Below are 24,858 nucleotides of genomic sequence, written 5' to 3'. Positions count from 1 at the left end.
AGTGAATAAAATAATCTGGACATGACAGTAAGTGCTTAAACAAACATTAACCCCAGGATCCTCCAGCATCAGGCTAGCAAACGTGAGCCTCTCTTGCTTTTGCTGCTCCTCTGGGAGGGGGCACCTCCGACATCCCAGGGTGAGAGCAGTTCCTCTGATTGCTTAGAAACAGTGATTAAATCTCATTAGCAATGGTGCTGCCTGCCAAGTGGTGAACCTTAGAGCTGCCACTCTGTTTTGTGCTCTAACTTTCTTCAGAATGTCCAACTAATAATCTCCTCCTTCAAGCTACGAGTCTGAGGACCCTGCTAGCTCAGGACTGGTACATGTATATACCCTGTACCCTCCTATTGGTGGCCCTGTCTACCCATTCATTCATCCAAATTTAGATACAAGCATTCATTTGACTTTATTCCAGTAAAACAAGTGCAATTTCTGGGTACTGAAACCAACCCATTCCTTTTATGGTACTATTTAAGCATGCATCAATACTTTGAGATTTTTTTATGTTCAATTTTCAACTGTTTTTAAACCCACATATGTTCTCAGAAGGTGCTGTTTGAAAAGATAGAAACTATTATGTTCTACCTACACACCTTTTTTAATATTGCAGTGTGAGCCCTTGTTTTCTTTAATAAATATAACATATTTATTGTATAGCCTAGCTATACATTTACCGTGCACAGAGAGAACTCCATATTTCATTACAATTTTAACATATGCAACTAACAGAACATCTAGCAATGTGATTGTTAAACCCTATTAGCTGTGGCAACATGAATGTCTATGATGTTTCTCCATATCAGAAACTTCATTTAATCATTGTGGTTGTTCAGAGCCCAGTGGTACAATTCACAAATTATTTAAGAAAACTTTGAGAATTTAAGAGAAATTAGTCATATTGAATGTAATCTAAGGTATACAAATAATTTATTACTATAAGTAGCATAGTATACAAATATTTTTTTAAAAAAAACCCTAAGAAATCAATGTAAAATTAAGCACAAATTCAGGTGCTTACATTCTTGTGGTGTTTATAGATCTTTCTTATGAGTACCATCATAAAAAGCCTTGCTGCTATCCTCCTCCTATGGACATCTATGAACAAACTTTCCATCACACGACCATTGCCTTATGATAAAGCAGATTCTCTCTCATGTTAGAGGAAGAGGCACCAGTGGAATTCTGTGCATACAAAAGATATTCGATAAACATGTACAGGGCAAGTTAGAATACCCGCTTCAACACATTTCTGTTCCGTTTTTCATCTTCAGAATTACAGCACCACCCTGAGTTCATGGGAACAGGGTAGGTGACAGAGCCAAATAAAAGTGTGATCCACAAGACAATAAAGATGTTGTATTTTTTTTTATTTAAGTTGAATTAACCTCATTGAAGTATACTAAGTTGCCATATGCAGTTCAATCAAAAAGTTCACTGCCTGTGCCTAATTTGAGAATCAGAATTTAATGAAGGAGTTCAAACTTAATGCTGGAAAAGCAAATGTGTGTGTGTGTGTGTGTGTGTTATGTATATATCATGTTTGCATGTGCTTATTATTACATTTCAAAGATCCCCACTTGGTCTATATCTATAATGCTGTTGTTTCACCTCTCTGGAGCTGTGCTGGCTCATAGCTTTCTAGCACATTTGTGTCCACTATTTGCTCCAGTAAAAGTGGTTCAGGTGATTCTCAGTCAGCTGAGCTACCACGGGACACTTACAGAGTTGTTCTCTTTCCCTCATCCATGCACATTTCCCCATCATTTGTTTCTCTGAAGCTCAGTTTTGGTAGAATTGAAAAACTGCCTGTTTTTGTACCTATAAATAATGATTTTTATTTTTAATTGGCATTTCTATACTTTCTGCCATAGAGTCCAATTGGGGTGCATCCGCTAAGGTCACACAATTGCACAAAATATGATAATAGGGTGAGAGAAATAGGCTGCAAGCTTTTGGGCTTCTGCAGTGGCTTTGCTGAAAGTGAGGACGCCTGTAACCTTTTAACCACTCTGAAGCCAATCTAATATGATTGTATAGTAATATTGTAATACTATTCCAGTGCCCTAATGTTTTCAGCGTACAGTGTGCTGCTTATCACAAATGCAATCCATATACAATGCATTGCATTGAAACATCTCTTATTGGCCCTATGACAAGGTGGCCTAAATTACCTGTTGAGCTATGGAAGTTGGAGACGTCTTGTTTTATGGCTAGCCCTGGTAGAAATGTGTATTATTTTCACACAGTCCAAGAGTACTGTCAACTTGTCCTTTAAATTGTTGAGGGGGAAATAGTGGAGACATTGCACAGAGGTGCTACAGACAGCATTTCAGCATCCTCTTAGACACAACTCCCCTTGAAGTCACATAAAATATTGTTCTCTGAGTTAAGAGCAGCAAAGGATTGAGGCTTTTGAATTTATTTTAGGGTGAACAAATAATAAGGGTGTTAGAAAAGCTCTATGGGACATTCCAAAACTTGTTTGTGTACGATCAGTGATTGTCAATGAGGTGCTGAGAAACTAGTTCATCAAATCAGACCATTAAATGGTGTTACATGCAGCTGCACAACATGTTGTCAGTGCCTCTTTGTAAACCTTCAGAGATTTACAGCACCATACACTGGAGCAATGGTATCTAATATTTATATTCTTTCATTATTTTGTTTTCCTTGGAACAAAACCTACAGACTTATATAAAATCCAGCATGGTGTGTTAGAAATAACAGTGCTAGCTTGCAGGATTTATAGTCACACACAAAGCACAGTCCCAGTGCTACAGTAATTGCAAGCTACCAAAGAGCTTCATGGCATTTATTCAAAATACTTTATGCACTTAGTACACATATTGGGGGGAATTCAAACTGCTTGCTTTGAATCTGATAAAGGCAAAAACAAATGGATCATTTCTCTTCCATGAAAATACATGCAATAAGGCTGCATTATAAACTAGTTTGTCCTCTCCCCACTTTCTCTCGAATATTCTGCATAGGATCTGCTGTCGGGTTTAGAGTTGGCATTCCTCTCTGATATCCTTTTTCTTCTGAATAAAAAAAAAGGAAAGATACTAGCCCTCATAGATCATAGTGGGAATTTCACTTGCTACCTGGCTTTAATTTTCTCCTACTTGTGTATCCCACTGTCCCTTAATAATAACACATTTTCTCACTTCACTGCACAGGATTTTTTTTGCAAAAATACAAGAAAACAAATCCCACATTCTACACACACACATAAAAAGACCCTCAGATACTGAGTCGATAATATAACATATACAGTGCATTTATACAGAATACAAAAATTACACACATACGGTTGTTTTCTTTTTTGTTAATCACAGAATAAGAATTTTTGGCACATACAATGTAACACCGTATGTTTATACAGTATTGTCAGGCAAAAATACTATATGCATATAACTGTAGAACCCAATCTGAATAAGAACCATGCACTGATAACATATTTTTAAATGATGTATCAATAGATAGCCAAAGAAAATAGCTCATGACAACATATCTTTGCCCAAAGGGACCTGATATTGGGCATGTTAACTTATAAACAAGCAACAGTGATGTAGATGCTTCTAACTAATTTACAAAATAAAGTGTGCATTTGACATTGGTTAGCTTGTTAATGTTTGACATTAGCCACTTGCTAGTGTTTTGTGCTGTTTACTTAAAAGAAGAAAAAGAAAGAGACATACATCTAGTACATAAAGAAATTCCAAGTAAATTCACAGGTATAAAGAATGGAGTTTATTCTGTTTGCTTTCCGGCATTGCTTTCCTAAGGCATCAATTTCATTCCCCACGATATAATACATTTTATTAGTATAGCATTATGACAGTAGCAGTGATGGTGGGGTGTTGTTTTTTTAAGGTACATATTCTTTCTGGTCACAATCCAACACAGATTTAAGAATATTTAACTAAGACCTAACTCTGTGTTGGATCATATTCCTTATCTGATATGGCATAGTTGTTACAGAATATGAGCCAATTGTTCAGAAGAATACTTGATGCCAAGTATTTTTTTTTCTTAGTGGCCCACAGGTGTATTTTAAATGCACAAATATGAATTTGAAGTTATTTATTGTTTTTAAAAATCTGTTGATAATGATATATATCTAAATAAGCAAGTAGGGGGAGTTCTGGCTTTATTTATAAGATAATCAAAAGGATGTGTGGAAAAGAGTGAAACACTCCATATGGTTGCCAGATAGATTTTCAGTGTTTTCTGAGGGTAGGGTTTTGGTTCTGTTTTTATATTTTCATTCCAGGGTCTCTTTATCTCCTATTAAGCAACTTTGTGATGGTGTGTATGACTTTTAACATGAGTTCTAATATCTCAATGATTAAATATAATTGCAATTCTGATATGAGAAAATACAGTTTATGTCAATGAGATATTTTTTTCAGTAACAAGGAATGATTTGGCCTGGTATGATAGAGTAAAGCCCCATATAATATTTTGGAATGCATTCTCATATGAATTGCAGTATTTGAATTTGTGATGTAGAAGATCTCCTACTCAAAAGAAATCTTTCTCCATGAAGATTTTAATCATAAAATTATGGTATGCATAATTCTTTGGGGTTTTTTTGACACCCTCTGTTATAAAGTTATCATTTAAAAGGGGGTGAGTGAATTAAAATTATTTCATGTATTTTGAATATTAGATAATAGTACTAGAATGATATTAGCCTGTTTTTGATTCTGTAGTACAGTGTCAGAAATCATTTTTAAAGCAATTAACAGAAATATTAGTCATTATGCAGGTATTATATTGATGGCGTTTTTATTATGCTAACACTTACGGTACTTATTAAGGATCTCCTTCAGGCCTATAAACCCCTAAGGCTACAATCCTAAACATGTCCACAGTGAGTAAATCCCACTGAACACAGTGGAACTTGCTTCTGACTCAACATATATATATGATTGTTTTTCAAAACAGTGAAATCAGTTGTGTTTATTTAGTTAAGGTTCTACCTTAAAGGTAGATAAAGAACTGATGAATTCTGGTGTTGGAGGTGTTTACTTTCTACTTTCTCAGTCTTTTAGGAAGCCAAATATGTTTATTTTTAAAATGAAATGTTTGCTAGTGACTGCAGGTTAATAATTGGTGCCACCAGGTACATTAAGTCCTCAATACAAAAATTAATAATAATCAAAAGCAGCCCTGTACCTGTGCAATCGTTTTTACTGCCTTCCCACTTTCAATTTAAGGTCTGATCCTGTTCCCAATAAAACAACAGGAACCTCTCAAATGATTCAGAGGGAAGATGGATGAATGCAGCCTAGCGATCACACCTTATGGCTATTAGCAAGTTAATACCTTGAAAATATTTTCTGTCTCTTGCTGCTAATGGTGAGCCCAATCCACAAGCCACTTAATATGGAGTGCATGGATTGGGAAACCCCTTTCAAATCTCTGAAAACACACCATCATGCATCTAACCTTTATGGCTGCAATGACTTGCAACCAGGAACGTTCAACAATTAAAGATATTGGGGGGGGGGAGGTTAAACTCCCGTTAGAGGGAGAAAACTAATTATATGAGAAAGGTGCAAATTGAGAACACGTTCTGTTGTCTCTTCTGCACCTCCTGATTACATAAACTTTACATCAAAACAGTTACGTCATACAGCAACTTATTTTCGTTTTTAGATAGACACAATGGAATTCATTCACAAACACTAGGCTAAAGAGGTGCTCGTCATAGTGGCTCCCCCCAACAAGCTGGCTATAGTAACGAAAAAAAGAACCCAGGGGTGGCTAAGAAACAGAAAGATGCTAAAGAGTCTACCAAATAAAATAAAATAAAAACTTTGCACACCGATCTTGGTTTCCTTGTAATATGAAAGAAAATCATGCTGAATCCATGCTGCTTGATTGTTGGGTGATGTTAGGTGATACTGTATTCTTGGAGTAGTCAGTAGAAAATCTGGCATTAGCTATGGGGAGAAGAGTTGCCCTTTTTCCATGAATGGGCCATCTTTCATTTTCCCTTTCCTAAAATTATCCTTTTTACATTAGCCCAGACATATAGGTATGTCGTAGTTCTCTCTTACAGCCGGCATGCTAAAGTAGAGATAACAGCAGTAGACAGTAAACAGTCGTCTAAAAGCGTGCGCTACGCTGAACCATTTCGCATTCCTTAAACTGTGGATTCCAGACAAGAAAAGAAAAACGCAAGCATGATTAATTAACTAAATGTTCTGCAGATACAAAGAACCGTCTAAAAATGACTGCAGGATGAAGATAGTATAGACAGTGTTTACAAACTGCTTTTATGTGGTGCCTTGCAATAAAAACTGGATTGAAATAGAACTGATAGCAATTCTAATTTATTTTCAACATATGCCTGTTTTCAGGATATTGTCAGACGACACCCACCCACTCCGCTTTTAGATGAGTTGTTCTGCTAAGACAATTTTTAAACCTGCCATTATTTTTCTATTCTGATTTTCCCCCCAGTTTGTTTCCATCTTCTCCCCGGGTTATGGCTGTTGGTGGCGAATTTATACACATGTGGTATATCTACACAAGGGCTCTATATACACGCACACCATCCTAAGGTGATGTTCCCCCCAGCAAGCCAAACTGTATTCCGACCAAACTGTGTTTATAGAAACCCCGTTTATGTTAAATATATATTTGAATTGATTTCAGAGAGTTCAAATCCGACCTGAAAGAAAGTATTAGGGTGTGTGGAGGTCTGAACGCGCACACAGCGACATTGGCACCTCTCCCTCCTGAACATGGATTGGTAGATTTCTGTAATATCAACAATGTAATCAGATATCTGAGCTTGTTCCCAATGCAAACACATTGCAATACTTGGATTTGAACCAGTTTACACCCGAATCCTAAACACGCTGGGCACTATCCACCGGAAAGTCCTTTTGCGTGAGCCTCATTCTCAGCTGACTTCAATGAGAACTCCAGTCTCGTGGACTTCAGTTTGGATTGGAATACTTTCAGGTGATGTGATCTGGCTATGGGATCGCAGCTGCTGTCCGAAAAGCACTTATGCCCCAATGAGGTCAATCAAGTTTCTTTAGATACGGTTTAGGATCGAGTAGTCATTCCTATGCACTTCAGATCGATTTACACCCAGGTAGCTGCGCTAACTAAGGTTGGGCGGTCCGAACTAAATCAGGAAAGGCTGCAGTTTGTGATTTGAGGCTTACTCTTTCGCCAAACTTAAAATATGTTTCCAATACCTCTGTCCTTTTACTCCGCATTTACTTATAGGCTAGACGATATACCAAAACGAGTGTTCAAGATAGAGCCTCCAGGGCCAGACCTACTTTATATTTGACGGGGAGGACACTAAAGGAAACCTGCTGCAACTAAGGCTCCTACGTCTTATACTCCTCACTTAAGTACACTTCCTTGGACGCGAGTCCCCTTGATTTCACTCTAATGCAGTACGTTAATGTACTTAGCGTCGAAATGCCGTTCTTCCACATAGACTGCCATGACCTTGTCAGCATAGTCTAAGACTGGGGGCAATAACAGATGCGTATCTGCTGTTTTATGGACATATATAGCGCACTGTATAGATCATAGGGAAAGCCAGGTACTTTACCAAAACCTGACTACAAAGAATGTGACCTGAGTGCGATTCCACTTCTCTGTCAGACATCCACCATCCCTCTAGCCTAAAGTCGTTCCTTGATCATTGCATTTGTTATGAAAGGGGTTTGCTCCCCAGCACGCTTGGCAATGTCTCCCCCAAAATCGTGTGGAAGAATGGGGTCCAAGACCTATTTTTTTTTGGGGGGGGGATATTGAGATCTATCTATGTACAGCTGAAATCTCTTTCCGACCAGGATAAGGACTTAACCGAAGCAGAATCTCGCTGATAATTAATTTGGTGGAGGGGGCTGTTCACTTCTACACCAGTCACCCCAGAATTTGTCTAACAATAGACAATTTGCCATCTTAGAGAATGCAAAATCGCCCGCTGCTTCTTACCTAGTCAACATCATTTATTTCTGTTTCCAAGAAACAGTAAGTTTGGCCCGAGATTTTGTTCAAAATTGCATAAAAGTAAGTTTCGTTGACGTGTGCCTGGCGCAGGAAGATTTTAGCTAGTTAAAATGGTTGAAAACGTGGACTTCGTGGAATCTGCCATTCTAGGGTGCTAGGTGGGCAAGAAAACCGTTAAATGTCTACACACACACACCAAATGTTGATCGGAGGGGGAGGGGAACATTCCTACCGAAAGCAACTTACAGTGCATTGCTGTGTGATACTCAGAATTAAATCCCAATGTATTCAATGGGGCTTCCTCTCAGGTAAGTATGTATCGATAGGATTGTAGCCTTACAGACATTAGTCCAATGCAAAAGTTGTCAGTACGTGGCACGACTTCACTAAGTAACCTTTGACAAGTTAACAGAGCCGGCGGCAGGTGTGCGAAGGGAAGTGGGGGGGGGCGGTCCTCTGCAGTTATATTGACATTTTCTAGCATTGAACCTCGTCTTCGCCCTTCAGACAGTGGGAAGTCTCGTATTACCGTATCAAATCAAACAGCTTGATTTTAATATAACACCAATGCTATAAAAAAAACAAAGCACATTCTAAGACCTACCCAAAGATATGAGGGTCTTATAATATATAAAGTTTAATAACACGAACAAGCATTCAAGGGCGAGATTATCTCTAGCTCCTTTAAACTGTGTAAACACCGTAAGGAGAATGGAGGGGAGAGCGGACAAGAAGAATAATGGCTTTTATTGTTATGTTTGTTTGTTTGTGCAGCTTTTGCTTTGTTCCGGAAGCCAACGTCTCACCCCCTCCCTGTGGTAGAGATCCATTTGAATCCACGAGTAAACTCGGTGTGCAGTTTTATAAACCACGAAGTTCTTTATTTAGACCCATTTTTTTTTAAAGGACGCTGTTTTTGAGGAATGCAATACGTTCACACTTCCAGCGTTAAGAAAGTAACACCACTTGTTAGCACAACTGTTAGCATACTGTTTCACACGCTTGCTCGGCGCTGGGTTTTCTAAGAACTGAAATCACTGCGCCCACGCTATTGTTATAACTACTACAGAAAAGTGAGAACAACCAAAGCCAAAGCTTTCGAGAAGCGGAAAGTGCAATGAACTTGAAGGTGCTGTTGTTGTTGTTGCTGCCGCCGCCGCTAGTGCTACTGCCTGTGCTTTTTCACCCGAGGGAATCATCTTCTCTTCCATTGTAATTTCCAGGGCTCTCTCGAGATGCCGTTCAGACTCCCTTGAACTTTGTTAAACTTTCAGACCTCGAGGGCTAACTACTTCTCTGGCTAATTCCAGTGGATTTATCGCCGGGTACCATCTAAACCCCGCTAACTTTAGTATCTAATTTATCCAGTCCTCATTTGCAAACTGTCTCCTACCAAGTCGTGTCAACGAAAGGTCAACTCTACACAGCAGTTATGTTCACTTTCCTTTCCTTAAAAAAAAAGGAAAGGAAAGGAAAGGGGGGGTACTAAGGAGGAATTCAAATTAAACCTTTTCTAAATACCTGTGAGTTCCAGTTACTCCGAGTTACAATTTAATAGAATGGGCGCATTAAGAAGCCATTCATAAGAATAGTTTAAGTTCATGTGAAAACGTGTATTGGAGGAGACTGGAAAACGCTCTATGCAGATATCATTTAAATTGCAAAAGGATATTTTAGGTGCATTATTTCCAACAATACTAGTGCTAGTGTGCTAGTGTGATTAATATTAATAACATTAATAATAATATTAAATTGCCCTTAAATCCTAAATGAATTATCTCAGAGCACCGTGACAGCTTTGTTATTACGCCCTGGTATAAAAAAATGTAAATATCACGGCCTCGATCTCCTCAAAGTAGCTCCAGCAAAAACAATACCAGCAACAAAAAGTTGCTGGGCAGATTCAGTTTTCGTGCCATAAAGTCTGTCCGAGCCAACAGATAGTGATCATGCTTGTTCCTGTTGCGATTTCAAACGCCACAATAGTTTAACTCTGTCCTGTTTGATGTGAAAGTACTTGGGCAACGCTGCTCGCAAACAAAACAAAACATACTCTCTCTCTCTCTCTCTCTCTCTCTCTCTCTCTCTCTCTCTCTCTCTCCCACACGTCACACACACACGCGCGCGCGCGCAGAGGCTATCCGAACAGTGCCATTTTGCAATGGAGCAACGCATCACTTACCAAAGCTGGAGTGTAGATTTTCCGCAAATGCTGTCAGTAGGGTTGAGAAGTGAATAACTGGAGGAAAAGTTGGAAGAGGACTTGTGTGTTGTTGTTTTTAAAGGAAGCCAGAGGGAAGCTGAGAGCACAGCGCTCTCTTGCTCTTTCTGGCCGCCACCACCGAAACAAAGATCTGGGAGTTAAGAGAGCAAAGCCGTGCCAGATCTATACAGAAAGAGGGAGAGGGAGAGAGAGGGAGAGGGAAAGAGACGGGGAGATTATATCCAGGGCCAAATCTCAGTTCCACATTCCCTCCAGCTAAGCGAAAAGTCTAAACGCTCCGGAGGTAAGAGATGTGGCGGGAGGGGGAAATCTCCTGACAATAAATATTATTTTGTAAACAAAACAGCTTTCAAACAAAGCTCCAGGCTAGTGTAGGGTTTTTTTTGGGGGGGGTACTTGTTAATTATTGGCCAAAAGAATGAAAGAGATACTAAAATAGGCTAGCTAGTTTGAAAGGGAAGGGTCTAAACATCAAACTATGGATCTTGTTCTGTGTTTCTGCATTTTATTCTCTGTTACCCTAGCATTTTAATATCCCCCCCAAGAAAAAAAGTATCTAAACATCTTTATTTTGGAAGAAGAAACCGGGGTTTAACTGGATCTATGAAGTATAGATTAAGAGGCTAATTTAATGTGCGTAAACAAAGCAACCTTGCAAGAGTGTTTTTAGAATGCAGTGATCTTAAATAAGGAAGATAAAAAGGAAGATGATCAACAGTTGTGGGGGCGGAGGTTTCTCCACCCACGTTTTGAACAAAACGAATCCATCTGTTTACACAGACATTGACTGGACACGTGATCAAGGTGTGTGCGCGTGTGGTTCTCTATGCTTCAATCCTCTTCTTAAAAGTCACCAAAATCTCTTACGTTATCCTGCCTAAAATATGCTCTGTGGGCGCAGGGTTGTAGGACTGCGACAGACATTTGCGGTCGTTGAAGTCTACATTTTTTTAAAAAAGGTCTCTAGTTTTAAATTCCAACCTGGTGTAAACAAATGGTTGTAAATGATATCGGAGTCGAGACAGTAGATTTAAGCCTTTATTCCTATTTGCAGGCTCAGAGCTATTACTTGTCACATCCAGTGCTTAGATGTCAGGGGTCTGAAATGGAACGCCAAAAAGATTTGTTTATTTTCTTGCTGTTTTTAGGGCGAAATAATCTTCATAATGGCAGATCCTTTATTACGGGAGGAGGGGGGGGAAGAAATATGGGAGGAGGGAGAGAGAGTGTCCACAAATGAGATGTGGTCAAAGGCTATTCATGTAGCCTTTTCACTCCACCCATAACAGCCCAGCCACTAACTTTGAAAATGAGTCTCTAGTCTGAACCTGATGTCACCTTGAGGTGAACTGGATGAGAGGAAATTGTCATCGACAATTGGTGATTTCGTGTGTGTGTGTGTGTGTGTCTATATTGGGGGGGAGGGAGAGAGGCAAAGCTGACTCCGAGTGAGGTACCACTGTCTTGTATGAGGTGCCATCTATTTTACACGCCTTTAGTCCCACCTATAACTCAGAGAGGCTTAAGTACCGCTAAGCATTAAGTCAGTGCCCTCTTACAGACTTTAATGGCACGCTGAAGGGTGAAATCCAAGAGCTCTGACCGAGTTGTAAGGCTGGCTAAACATAGCTCGAGCAGTCACTGCTGCGTACCTGGCGCGTGATTTCCTCATTATGACAATGGGCTAGAAAACAATAGCTTCTTTTAAAAAGAAAGTCATCTATTATTTATGCAGCTTTTTCTCCCTTTTGGCCTATTAGGGTGGCTCTACTCTCATTTTAAACACACACACACACGTTAAATAGTTGTTAATGACACATTTACCTAGAAAGTTAGGCCAACTGAAATCACTGCACTTCCAGGTCCGAGGTTCCAGTCATATTTCACGCTGTTTATCTTTTAATTCCAAATGAGTAGGAGCAGATCTAGAAGTAAATTACGCCCCTTTGTAGATGGAATGGCGGAGAGAATTGCGGGTTTCCTGGTCAGCACCCAGGACCAGAGAAAGCGTTTGGCCTAGGCAGACATCTCATCTGAAAATTATTAGTGCTGAGGGGTCCAGCTAAAGGAGTCATTAAACGCGATAGGTTGTGCTCGTCCGACGTGTAGAGGCTTGGGAGAAAGGGAGGAGGGACAGACTGGAGGATATTTGACAGACAAGCCAGAGCTAAGCGTTAGGGTCTCACTCTGTAGCGAAAAAGCCACCGCTGGGGCCTAAGGAAAGATCTATTCGAGAGGCGTGGTTGGGCCCACCTAACCGTGGAATAAAATGCATTTGATGACATTATGTGATGTGGATATATGGGGTCGTGAGGAGAGTGAAAAATAAAGTTTTCTTTCAGAAACAGTACTGCGTGGCAACTCTAGGGCTTCCTGGTTCAACCGATGTGGAATGATTGTTCATGGAGTAGCTGCGATCACAGAAAGCTCCTTGAGAATGGTCTTGTTGCTGCTGCTGCTATTGCTGCCGACGCCTTATAGAGCCTCTCGGGGTTTTTTCCGGGTGGGGGTGTGTGTTACAATGTTTGTTGTTTATCTGTCAAGGTTTATGAACCTTCTGGGCCTTGTTGTATTACGATATTGCTTAAACCATAGATGTCTGAAAACAAACACGTGCATATTCCCCTACCAAACTATTTTGGGAGCCTCGCCAACGGTTTCCCGATGATTTAGGCTCTGTGTGGTTACCTTCTCTAGACAGTTTAGGAAGTGCTGAGAGTTATAAATATGCAACAGCACGTGGAAGCTGTGCCCGAGCTTGAGGAAGGCGCATGCGCGTAGAGTCTACATCTAACGCCAAGCGTTGTGTGTTCTTAAAGAGAGCAGCCTGTTTCATGTGTGGCATTGGAAAACTCTTTAAGAGACCGCTGGCAGCCCCGATGTAGCCAGAAAGCACAGCGAAGCTTCTAAAAACGTGGTCTTTTCTTGTTTTCCAGGAACTCTCCTTCACAAAAAGCAAAGCAGAATACGTTACCTATCTCCAAATCCCCAGATTCACTTGTCGTGAAAGAAGCAGTATCGAAAAGAAACCACGTGGCCTTACAGTGGTTTATTTGGGGGTTTTTTTGTGTGGCGGGGGATGTGTGTATGTGTGTGTTTAATGCAATTTATTTATTTGTTTGTTTGTTTATTTTTCCCTCCCTATTTCTCTGTCGTTGCCCTTTGCCTTTTTAAATTGTCTCGGTTTAAAACGCACGTACATGAGAAATAACCGAATTGGGTGACACATAATAAATATCATTAAAAGTATTGTCCAAAAAAATGGGTCGTAGAAGGACATTCTCAAACAAAAACAAGCACAGGTATTGAATGCGTCTGTCTTGTATAATCCATATTTAAATAATTGTTATGCATAACAACATTAAGCACATTGCTTGCAAGGGAAGTGGTATAAGCCCATGCTTCATACTCCCACTGAAATAAATGTGACTTCAAAGTGCTTTATTTTTGCCGGATCGTGTCCTAGCAAGCAAGATTATCACACACTACACATATATAAATAGAGACTCTCCCAGGATAACGTGTGTACACACACACATTATCTTGGAGAAGCCAGCATGATTGGGTAGTTAATTTGATTTATTATTCTTCAAAAACACTGCCTCCAATAGGGGTGTCATCTGGAAACTTCATGCTATTTTGTACTATCATTCTAAGGCTGAAATAAATGTTACCAATTGATGACAGCTTCCAGCTGCACGGTAAAAATAGCCCTCTGGTTTCACATGATCCTGTTTCTTGTTAATCGAGGATGAAGCAGGCCTGACTTACAGAACCTAGAAGGGGAAGGGTGGGTTTAAAGATTGAATTGACTTATTATTTTGGAATTGTTTATTATTTGTTTATTATTTTACACAAAGATTTATATCCTGACCATCTAGTGCTTATGTATTATGTTATGTACTGTGTAGGAGACAGATTGAAAAGATAGATTGAGATATACATTAATAAAATTAAGAAATGGGCATATTACAATTGTACACAAGAAGCATAATGTGTGTGTGTGTGTGCGTACATCCTATTTATTTTCTAAAATGAATAGAGAAGTAAGCATTTCTTTATTTTATTATATTGGTCTCTTTATAATCATACATGTACACACACTTAAGTTAACAAGTGGAATAAGTAGCAAACGTCTAAGAGTGAGATGTGTGTGTGTGTGTGTGTGTGTGTGTGTGTGTGTGGTGGATAGACAGCGTCAAGAGGGGGAGGGGGAGAGTGTACTACGGTAAGACCACACAAAAAAGCATCAGAGGCAATGTGGGAGGAAAGCCACATAAAAATTAATTAAAATGCGAAGTTACCAAATGCAAAACAAGCAGGGATATGTGATTTGAACCAGTATGCATGAAATTTACAGCTAAACCATATAGTTGTCCATTAGATGCACATTAGATAACAGTTATGTATGTATCTGGTATATTTTTAGCTCCCAAACAAAAGTTTTATATAAACAGGGGAAATCATAACTAGGAGGCCCTATAGAAAACCCATGTAAAGGAATCTCAGCAGGTGTAAAAAGAGTGGGTTTGTCACGATTTCTGAGTGATAAATAAATTGTCCTCTGCCTACTTTAAATAAAAAAAAATCTAATTTCTGCACACACCCTTTGTCCGCAAATCGCCATCAAAAGCTTCATAGCCTTATTTTGCTTTCTTCTCGAAAATGTTATCTGACTCTCTTTAACTCTTTGTAACTGGTGAATGGCTCAATATCTTTTTATTCTTACATCATTCGAGCAGGTTAGGTCTATTAATGTGCGCATAAAGGCTACATAAACACAGCCAAGTAAATAAATACACCGAACAGGGCACTAATGCGGTTATAGGTGGATAGTGTAGGTATACGGAGGTATATGAAGTAGAAAAAGCGTAAAAGTGCCCATCCATTTCTTGCGCTCAGTTCCTTTAAATACAACTGTATTCCCTTTTTCGACAAAAAGACGCCAGCTACCACTCCTCTGCCAGAAATATAGATCTTCCCATATAGATTTTCGGGGGATTGTGATACTAACTTCAAAGAAAACCATGCGTCAAGTTTATTATTTAGAACTATTCCATCCCTGCTTCCCCATCCCGCCTCCCTTGGAGAGCTCACATTGTAGGCCAGCTTGCCCTCTCATTTGCCTCTTCCCTCTCCTGCCCGTAGACTCCTATCCTAAACAGTTACTTTGAAGTAGAATCAACTGAATTTCACAGGGAAATAAATGGGAATTTCAGTCAGATTTCCGTGAAAAATCAATAATTCAAAATGGAATTTCGTTTTCTGATCGTTTCAGTGGAATGTCAGGCGGAAACCAAGCGTCTGCATTATTTAGGATTGGGGTATATATATGCTCTCGAGCAAAGCAACTTTCTTTTTTAAACAACAACAGGAGAGAATTGTAGTTTATGTTTTACGTTTGTAAACACAATTATTCCTGTTGTAAAGCATGCAACAGATTGGCCACTCTACTACTGTCGAAATTCCACGTGATCTTGCTCTACAAGCCCCTTTATTCCGAATGTAGCTCCTTCTTAAAAAGCTCAATTTTAAGATTTCACAGAACCGTGTATACTCAGAAGTTAATCGTATTGGCATCAGTGGTTTTTACTTCAACGTCTGCTTCTGATTACATCCCCTATCTCGCAAGTACGGGCTCCTATTTTCTATTTACAGAAAGTATGGGAGGGTGATTGATAGCATTGGAAAAAATAGTTTAAAACGTAAATATTTATGAAAACTTCAGGCTGCAGACAGCTTCTGCCTGCAAGCATGATAAAAGTATGATCTTTTCTATTGCGTGTTTACTCGTCTGTAAATTATACTAAGTTAAATTGGTGTTACTCCCAAGTAAATGTACACAGGATTGCAGCCAGTGAAGTCTACCTGCGGTTTGTGTGTGCGCCTATAAAACCCGCACGAACATAATCATATCCACACATTTTGGTCAGTGTTTCTGGGTGGTCTTCAAAGGTTCCGCATTGGCGTACAGAAATCTTACATCCTTTGGGGTCTGGGAATAAAACAACATCATCTGAGCTACAGGCTGCTGCCTCAATAATCCAAACGCGCGGCTCTCCATCCCCCACAAGCCCGCTTCTATATTGTCTGGAGTTTCTGCTAAATAGACTCTAACAATTCATATTTCTCAGCCAGCGTTCACGTCTTTCCATACCTAATAGCCCATGAAGAAAAGTATGAAATATACATCTCACGAAGCAGACATTAAAAGTACCCGCACAATGAGAGACTGGGTTGGAGTTTAAAAGGCCATTTAATGCAACCTCTCTTCTTAATAGCATTTTTGTCAAGTATTTTTTTTAAAAAAAATAATGATCTTCGCCAGGTATTGATTTATTCAGTAAAAGAGTTAATTAAGCATTCTTACAAGAAGCCACGATCTCTCTCCATATATGTGTGAGAGAGAGTGTGTGTGCGTGTGTATAAACACACACATACATATAAGTAATGCGTGTCTATTTATCTGTTCAAAACCAGACAGATGCAATATTGTAATTAAATGTATTAAACTTTTAAAACATTCTAGCGCCCATCGCTGAGTTGTGTAACCAAATATGTATGGCTGACTGTTTATTCCGAGAAGCCTGTTGTTTTATAGGTCGTGGGGATACTATGGTTTTTTTTTTGGCGCGGGGTGGGTTACAATACAACTTCAAGCATAGATAGAACTTAGTTTTAGTGATGTTCAAAATCGTCTGATTTGAAAATGACAGAATACTCGGTATTGGTAGCCAGGCAATCCATTCAGATAAAACATATTTCTAAAACAAACTACCACTGGTGAATAATAATAATAAAATCTACACCCAAAGAAGCTATGGCATTTATCTTTTAAGATTCTTCTAGATTTTGTAAAAATGAAACGATGATTCCTTTCAATCATGCTGGGGGTGGGCGGGTAAGGGAGATAATATTGTATATTGCCCTATATCTTCTTTCCTTTTCCATTTAGGCTCGCATACTAAATCGCTGAAACTGCTACGTTCCCGCTAAGGCTAACGGTCTGGAGACGACTAAACTTTATCATTGCATTTCTTTAGGGTTAAATGAATACCCAGCGTGTCTTTCGGCCGCAGTTCCTCCGGGTTGTGGCTCAGCCTCTATGGTTCTCTCGAACTTCTTTCAGTATCTGTAGGCCCTGCAAGGTGGCGCTCTTTGCACTGGAAGAGCTGATAAATGAGCTTCTCATTAGAATAACATTTTCTAGGAAGTGAAGTTTAAAAAAACAACAACAACACAAAACAGGCTCTACCATTTCTTAACTGTTTCTTTCCGACTGAAAAGATCTATAAGACATCGCAGCACATCTCCGCGACCCAGATCCTACTTCCTAAGGGTCCAGAGAGGCCTATGTAGATTTAAGTAAAACATTCCAGCAAAACACCAAAACACAAGCTTCTCCTTCCCCCATGACTCTACTTACAAAAATCCTGCACAATATAATAAATATATACCAGGTCAATATATATACTGTGAGTAGCTAGTAGACATGCGTATTAAGAACTGAGATAACTTGGGGATCCAAACCAGCTTCGCTATCCCCAAATCCTCATCGCCGTTGATGCTGCGGCTGACTCGCTGAACTTCTAAATATCTATATTTTAAAAGAAGCTGTTAAAATGCCATCTTGGCCTACAAGAGAGGTCAGCAGGTGCAATTCACTCTGTGACATAATATCCCAAACACAGAGAGCTCATGATCTGTGTTGTCTGTTGATATGTTGTCTGCTTAATGGGGCGATCACGCAACCTACACCAAGGAACAAAGCCTAGCGGTTCCTACAAGCGTCGCTAAGTTAACGGAAGCACCACAGCTTGCAAATCTATCAAACTAAACTGCAAGAAAGACAATCTGATTTAGAGAAAAAGGCGTTCTGCCACAGTCATTAAGCACAAGTAATTTAGATTTTTTTTTAATATATATTGTCTTCTCATTTACAAATTTACTGTATCACCGCCAGCCAATGGAACGAATTTCTTAAGTAAATGGGGGGAAATAAAAGAGATAATCAAACTACATAAACTCCCTCCCACCTTCTCTGGGTTTGTTTTATTTTGCTGCTGTTGTAAGGAGCAACTCTGGCAAAATTATAGTAAAAAAAAAATATACCAACTGCAAACACAGAACGGAGCATCTAAACAGAGGAATATAATATAATGGTGTGGCTTTGGGGGGAAGAGGTGAGGATCGCAGAAGGCCTTGCAAGAATAAAAAAAAAACTTGTGATTTCAAATGACTCAGATTAAATAATACCTAAAAACTTCTCAAATTTAAACATATGAATTATTTTCGCAATTACTGATTGTAGCAAAGAACAAATCCATTTTATGATATTGTGGCAACACCTCAGCCTCCCCCCCCCCCCGACAAGATTTGCATGGTCGTATGCAATCTATTGCTACTCTGCTGTAGTTGCTGTTATTGTTATTATTAGGAGTCAGCAATGGTCATTTAAATTATATTGCAGCCCAAAACTTTTGTTTCATAAGGTTTTATATAAATACTAATTACATCCTACCCTAAATGCCAGCAGGGGCACATCAATTTAGCACATTAATATCAAATTTGCTGGTCTAGTGATGACATAATGGTAGTACAGTAGGATAAGGAGTGGAAGTCATGGGGCAGGATTCTTGGTCCAGTCTGTAGTTTACTGTCCTGAAAACTAGCTAAGTTGCAGCAGAGCAGCAGGCTTAGTCAATAAGGATTCCTACCACGGATTATGGGATTTCAGAATCTTTAATAAGGTACGAAATGTTACCAAACAGTTCTGTAAACTAAATTGTACATACCAATTCTTCTAGCCATAAATATTGAATATCTGTAACATGTATAACCGGACCTTTACATGCGGATAAATATGGAAATTAGGAAGTATATACAGTATGTGGTTGTATTTGCCAAAAGCAATGGACAGGTTATAGTTTATAGCTTTTTTTTTTTAATACCACTTTACATAAACAAATGTAACAGTTTGACACGCAGATCCAGGCTTGCACTATACGAATTTCTTGACAGGACGTGTAACAACATTTTACTGCACTACTTAGACTGGACTTTGGGACGAAATGTTTGCACTTTATACAAAAGAAAAAGCACATTAATACCAATAATATTCTGTTAGGTCGACGTTTAGACTGTAATAATACAAAGTAATTCACATTTTGGTACACATTTACTAGAACATCCTTGCCATTCAGTACAAATAGATGATTTGCTACCTCCTCCCTCCTTCCCCCCCACTTTTCAACCTCCTCCCCTATCCCCCTCCCCTATTCCCCTCCCCCCACATATATATGCAAAGACCACAATTCCACGTATCCCCTTATTCAACTTGTGGTATAACTATTTACAAAATCAAACAGTACATTGTAAGCTAGTATTTCTGTATTTACAGAAAACAAGGCGCTGCCCAAAGAGACATGCAGTTGAAGAACTCCAGTCAGTGGTTCCATTAAAAAGCCCTGCACATCGGCAAGATGGCCCAATAACCCTGCTCTTCTCACGCACTCTAGAAAAAAACCATTTGCTTTCCAAGCCTTTGCCCCAAACACGACAAAACCAAAACAAAACAACAGAAATTGAAGAAGAGAGGGAGATAGATAGAAAGAGAGAGAGAGAAAGAGAAAGAGAGAGAGAGAATTCTTGATTTGATTCGGTCCTGGGTCTATGGGCAGCATTAAAAAAAAAAATCAAAACACACAAAAAGATCGATTTTCAAAGTGTTCATTAATTTTTGGAGTCTTTTAAATAGGTTGGTTTTGCATTTGTTTGTTCGTTTGTTTAAACGTACCATTCGTTAAAATTTGACGTGAGCGTGCTGTGGCTGGACGTGTGGTGGACTGCTGAAGATGAAGGGGATAAGGAGCTTGTGGTCTGGTTTTCTGTGGATGGAGAAACGATTGTTGGGGGGGTTGAAGATTCATAGCCTGAACTGGCAGCGGGAGAAGGCTGAGACCCCTGGGAGGACGATTCGTGGACCTAGAAAACAGAAATGAATAACAAAGGGAAATGCTTGAAGTGTGTGTGGATTCACACATAGATATACGTGTATCGCTGGGTGCACGCACACACACACACACATACCCCTGGCTAGATAAATATATAAATATTGTTATACCCATGCAAACAATATGCACGTATGCATCTGGCCCATTTACTTGCCCAACATGCTAAATCACGGAGCTGAGCTCACAGATTGAACTCTAAATGCCACGGTGGGGGGAGGGTGGCGGCGCGGGGGAAGCGTGAAGTTTGAAATACTGCTTCGCTAATCAGGATGTTGGCTGATCTCATAGAAACGCCGAGCTCTTAACTTAACTATACACCGAGATCGCCTGTTCTCAGCTAATTTCAGGGAACTGCCATGCAAGATAAATACGGCCCTGGGATACACAAAAGAAGAACGATATCCTAGCGGAGGCTTGAACAAGAAACCCAGAGTTTCTATGCCTGCCTGTGTCCCTTCAGACTCCCCATCGAGTCTTTTTCTTTAAATTCTCCCCCTGAAGCAATGCACAACCCCAGGCTAGCCCAAACCGGGATCCATTGTGAGACAATTTACAGCGTAAAGAACTGGAATCCCGGGTCTCCAGAAACGAAGACTTTCCACGCCTTTAAGCAAACGTAATCACTTCTCCTTTAATAAACCTTTCCAGAGTGACAGAACAATACGGGCTAGTTTCCCAGTTTCCTGTCCGGAACGTCGCGTCACTACTGTATAAACTACTGTTTATAAGGAATAAATGTTTATTTCCCTCCCCCCCTCCCCCCTCCTCCAGTAAATAGCGGTGTGCAAAGTCGATGGTGGAAGGAGAGAGGCGAAGGCCACCCGGCCCAAACAGATCCCAATGAAAAGAGAAGCGTAAGGGGGGGGCCGCGTCTAGCATTTACCTTCATGTGTTTTCGGAGGGAGCTCGGGTGCGTGTAGGACTTATCGCACATTTTGCAGAGATAAGGTTTGTCTGAAGTGTGGACGTGCATATGCTTTTTGCGATCGCTGCTGTTGGCGAAGCGCCTGTCACAGCCCTCGAATTCACACTTAAAGGGTTTTTCACCTATTACAAAAACAAACAAAGTCGACCTAATTGGAAATCTGGCACCTAGATTTTTATAGTATGGAGCAACACCTACAGCCAATTCTAACCCCCACTTTACTGAACAAGAGTAAATTAAATCAAAGCCTGTTTTCTTTCCCCATTTTTCTTATCTTTCTTTTAAACAGCGAACTGTGGCATCTCACCAGAAAATGAACGCCTGGCAAAGGAGTACATTTGCACACAGTTTTGGAAGGAAGAGAAGGTTTGTTGCCACTTTTATGGCTAAATTTGGCGTTTGTTTACCTTCCCTTCCTTTCCTTATTTATTACGTAGTGTACACATAACCTTCCACGGCTGCACAGTAGTATTAGTTATTAAACTTGCAGTGTATTAAACTGTTCAAATCACAATAGCGCCAGCTTTAGATTTTTTTAAAAAAAAATTTAGATAAACACACGACAGGTTGTGGGATTTCTTTTTCCAAAAGGAAAGGGAGAAGGAAAAGACAACACAAGAAATATTAGAACAGGGAGCTGGTGATTTGCGAGTGATTTCAGCGCTCCCAGCCCCCACGTTTCCTTGTAATAATACATAAACTCGTACAGCTCAGATTACTTACAATAGCCCCACATAATTAAATATTTACAGAGGGTGAGAAATAGATAGCAAGGAAAGCTGAGGTTAGGTAGCCATATATTTAGCAGGATTTCTCACTGTAAGACAGTCAGTGCCCTCGACTACCAATTAATTAAAACCAATAAATTTTAACAATTCAGATCGCTGCCATCTTTTCCCCTCCACCCCACACCCTAATCTCCCCCTTTTTCCCTGAAACATTTAGAGCCCTACCTTATATTTGATTTTTCCCACTTAAAAAAATAAAGAAAAAGAAAAGCAATGTTTGGTTTATAGTGCCAATTAATTCACCAGCTGAACTGAATCCGGCTCTTGGTGTGGATTTGTTTAAGAAAGGAGCCCCCCACCCCTATATTTATTCCCTAATCCCCCTCCCTCCCCCTCCCCCCTTTGATTTGTTTTGAGCTGCCTCCTTCTTGGAAAGCGCGAGAGTTCGCTTCAACAGGCAACGGGCGGCTCGGCCCGGTCGGTTGGTTTGGGAACGTACCTGTGTGCGTCCTTTTGTGGATCTTGAGATTTTCCGAGCGAGCGAAGACTTTCCCGCATCCCGGGAAAGGACAAGGGAAAGGTTTCTCCCCCGTGTGGACTCGGATGTGGTTGACCAGTTTGTATTTGGCCTTGAAAGGCTTCCCTTCCCTGGGACACTCTTCCCAGAAGCAAATGTGGTTGGACTGCTCGGGCCCGCCGACGTGCTCCACGGTGACGTGAGTCACCAGCTCGTGCATGGTGCTGAAAGTTTTGTTGCAGGACTTTTTGGGGTTGGCCAACTGCTCGGGCTCGATCCACTTGCAGATGAGCTCCTGCTTGATGGGCTGGCGCATGTAGCGGAAGAAGGCCCCCGGCCCGTGGTGGGCTGCCATGTTCATATTCATGTGGCCGTAGCCGTGCAGCTGCGGCGAAGCGTAATGTTCGGAGCGCGGGCTCGTCACCTGGCCGTACTGCTCCGGCCGGCCGTACATGTCTCCGGAGAAGCCCAGGCGCATCTGCCCGTTGACCACGTTGGGCGACGCGTGGCCGGTGGCTTGCTCGTGGAGGCCCGGGAAGAGGAGGTGGCCCGCCGCCTCGCCGTGCCCGTGCGGTCCGCCGAAGCTGCCGGCCGCCGAGGCGAAGAGGCTGTGCTGGGCGCTGGCCGCCGCCGCCGCCTCGCCGAAGCCCCGGTTGCGGAAGAGAAAGTCCCGCGTGGAGTTGAAGGCGGCCGCGCTGGAGTACGAGCCGACGTGGCCCGGGTGGTGGTGGTGATGCCCCAGCGCCGCTGCGGCCGCGTAGCCAGGGGCCTGCGAAGTGAAGGCGGTCTGGCCGGCCGAGGCCAGCTCGTGGCTGCTGGGGTTGAGCTTGAAGGCGCCCATCCCGGCGTCGGCGAAAGGGTTGATGCCCAGTCCCACCTCGCGCTCCGTCACGTCGCCCGTGGCGTGGTGGCGAGAAGAGCCGAAGGTCGTCACTCCGATGGCGGGGTACTGCGGTCCGGCATCCAGCAACATCTTCTCCCGGCTCTCAGGCAGCTGCGCCAGCAACCGCCGAGGAAAAGTGATGCAAAAATGAAATAAGATTTAAGAAAATATAAATTAAGGAGGAAAGGGGGGGGGGAGACGTGGAAGAAGTGGGGGTAAGCAGCAGCAGCAGCAACAACAGCAGCAGCAGCAGCCAACAAACTGCCGGATCAGCCGACGAGGAAGAGAGCCGCCGTCGCCGCCGCCGCCAATCCAAGCAGCCTCTCTCTCTCTTTCTCTTGCAAAAGTCCGCGCGACGTTCACCACTAAAGCGACCACATCAGGAACTCCCCCTTCGGCACCCGCGCACCCAAAACACACACACGCACACACACAAAACGAGAGGGTGGGTGAGGGCTTAGGGGTGGGCAGAGCCCGCGGAAGAAATCTAGAAGCTGCAAAAATTGGAGAATAAGAATAAAAAAGACATCGGCGCGCGCACAGAAAAACCGATCGCCCCCTCTCTTGCCTCTCGGACTGCACTTTTTCAGGGGGGTTCAATGGGAAGGAGGGAAAGGATTCAGAAGACTCCGCTCGCGAATAACAATGGTGAAGAGAGAGGAGGAAACAGGCTCAGACGGGGGAGGGGGGATCAAAACAAAAATTAAACTTCCTTCAGTTCTGTTTTTTTTTTAATTTAAAAAAAGAGGCTAGAGGAATGTAGCGGACTAGCGAGCAATTTTCTCTTCTCTTCCAGTTCTTGCACTCTTTTCCCCCTTCCGTCTCTTTTCCCCCTCCTTGGGCTTTTTTCCCCCTTCACTTTCCTTTTTTCCCCCTGCTTTGTTAAAAAAAAAAAACGGCGCAAATCATGCACAATATTGTCTTTTGCGGTTTATCTTCCTGGGGAGAAACTTTCACCTCCTCAGCCGGGCGGTGAACGCGAGACTGATAGCGGCAATCATTCCTGCAGATAAATGAATTGAAAAGACGACACCGTCCCCCCCTTGATGAATGGGAGAAGGAGGAGGAGCTACGTAAAGACCGACGTCGCTGATCATTGGTGCCTGGCGGTTCCCACTTTCGCTTGCAACTCCCTCCTTCCTCTCCAACTAAGGGTGCGCAAAACCTTTCTTCTCTCCTGATTGGCCAGCTCAGCTCATCAATCCCAGGTATTGTGAAGCGCATTGACATCGCTTTTGACAAACAGGCTTGTACAGGAGTAGCAACTTTTTATATACATAAACATATATAATATATAGATATAGATATATATTTCGGCTCGGCAATATTCCAAAGCTCTCTTTTCTATAGCTGTTTTATGGAGATAGAGAAAGATGTAGATGTTATTCCTGTGCCTATCTTTTCCTTCTTTCTTGTGATGGTGATGCTTGGTTCCTGGAGATCGAGATCTTTGAACAACACAACTTTTTAAGGAGTTGCCCAGGGAAGTCCTTTTGTGACTTGCTCCTTTTCCATTTGGGCTTCCTCCTTGTTTTCTTTCAGATGCTCTCCAAAACGCATGTGTTGG

At 41.3% G+C, this 24,858-nt stretch overlaps 1 protein-coding gene across 1 annotated transcript; it reads right to left on the bottom strand.

Annotated features, from left to right (window-relative positions):
• Positions 1–18,948: 18,948 nt before the first annotated feature.
• Positions 18,949–24,446, bottom strand: LOC310707320 (zinc finger protein ZIC 1). Its single transcript, XM_083504386.1, has 3 exons — positions 22,391–24,446; positions 21,122–21,285; positions 18,949–20,209 (listed from the first exon to the last, which is right to left on the bottom strand). Exons 1-3 carry the CDS (start codon positions 23,379–23,381, stop codon positions 20,012–20,014), a joined length of 1,353 nt encoding a protein of 450 aa, XP_083360512.1. The 5' UTR covers positions 23,382–24,446; the 3' UTR covers positions 18,949–20,011.
• Between the last annotated feature and the right edge of the window lie 412 nt (positions 24,447–24,858).

This window comes from Podarcis liolepis (assembly GCF_965112155.1).
Source record: "Podarcis liolepis genome assembly, chromosome: 5".
Taxonomy (NCBI): Eukaryota; Metazoa; Chordata; class Lepidosauria; order Squamata; family Lacertidae; genus Podarcis; species Podarcis liolepis.
This window is presented reverse-complemented; position numbering and strand designations above follow the sequence as displayed.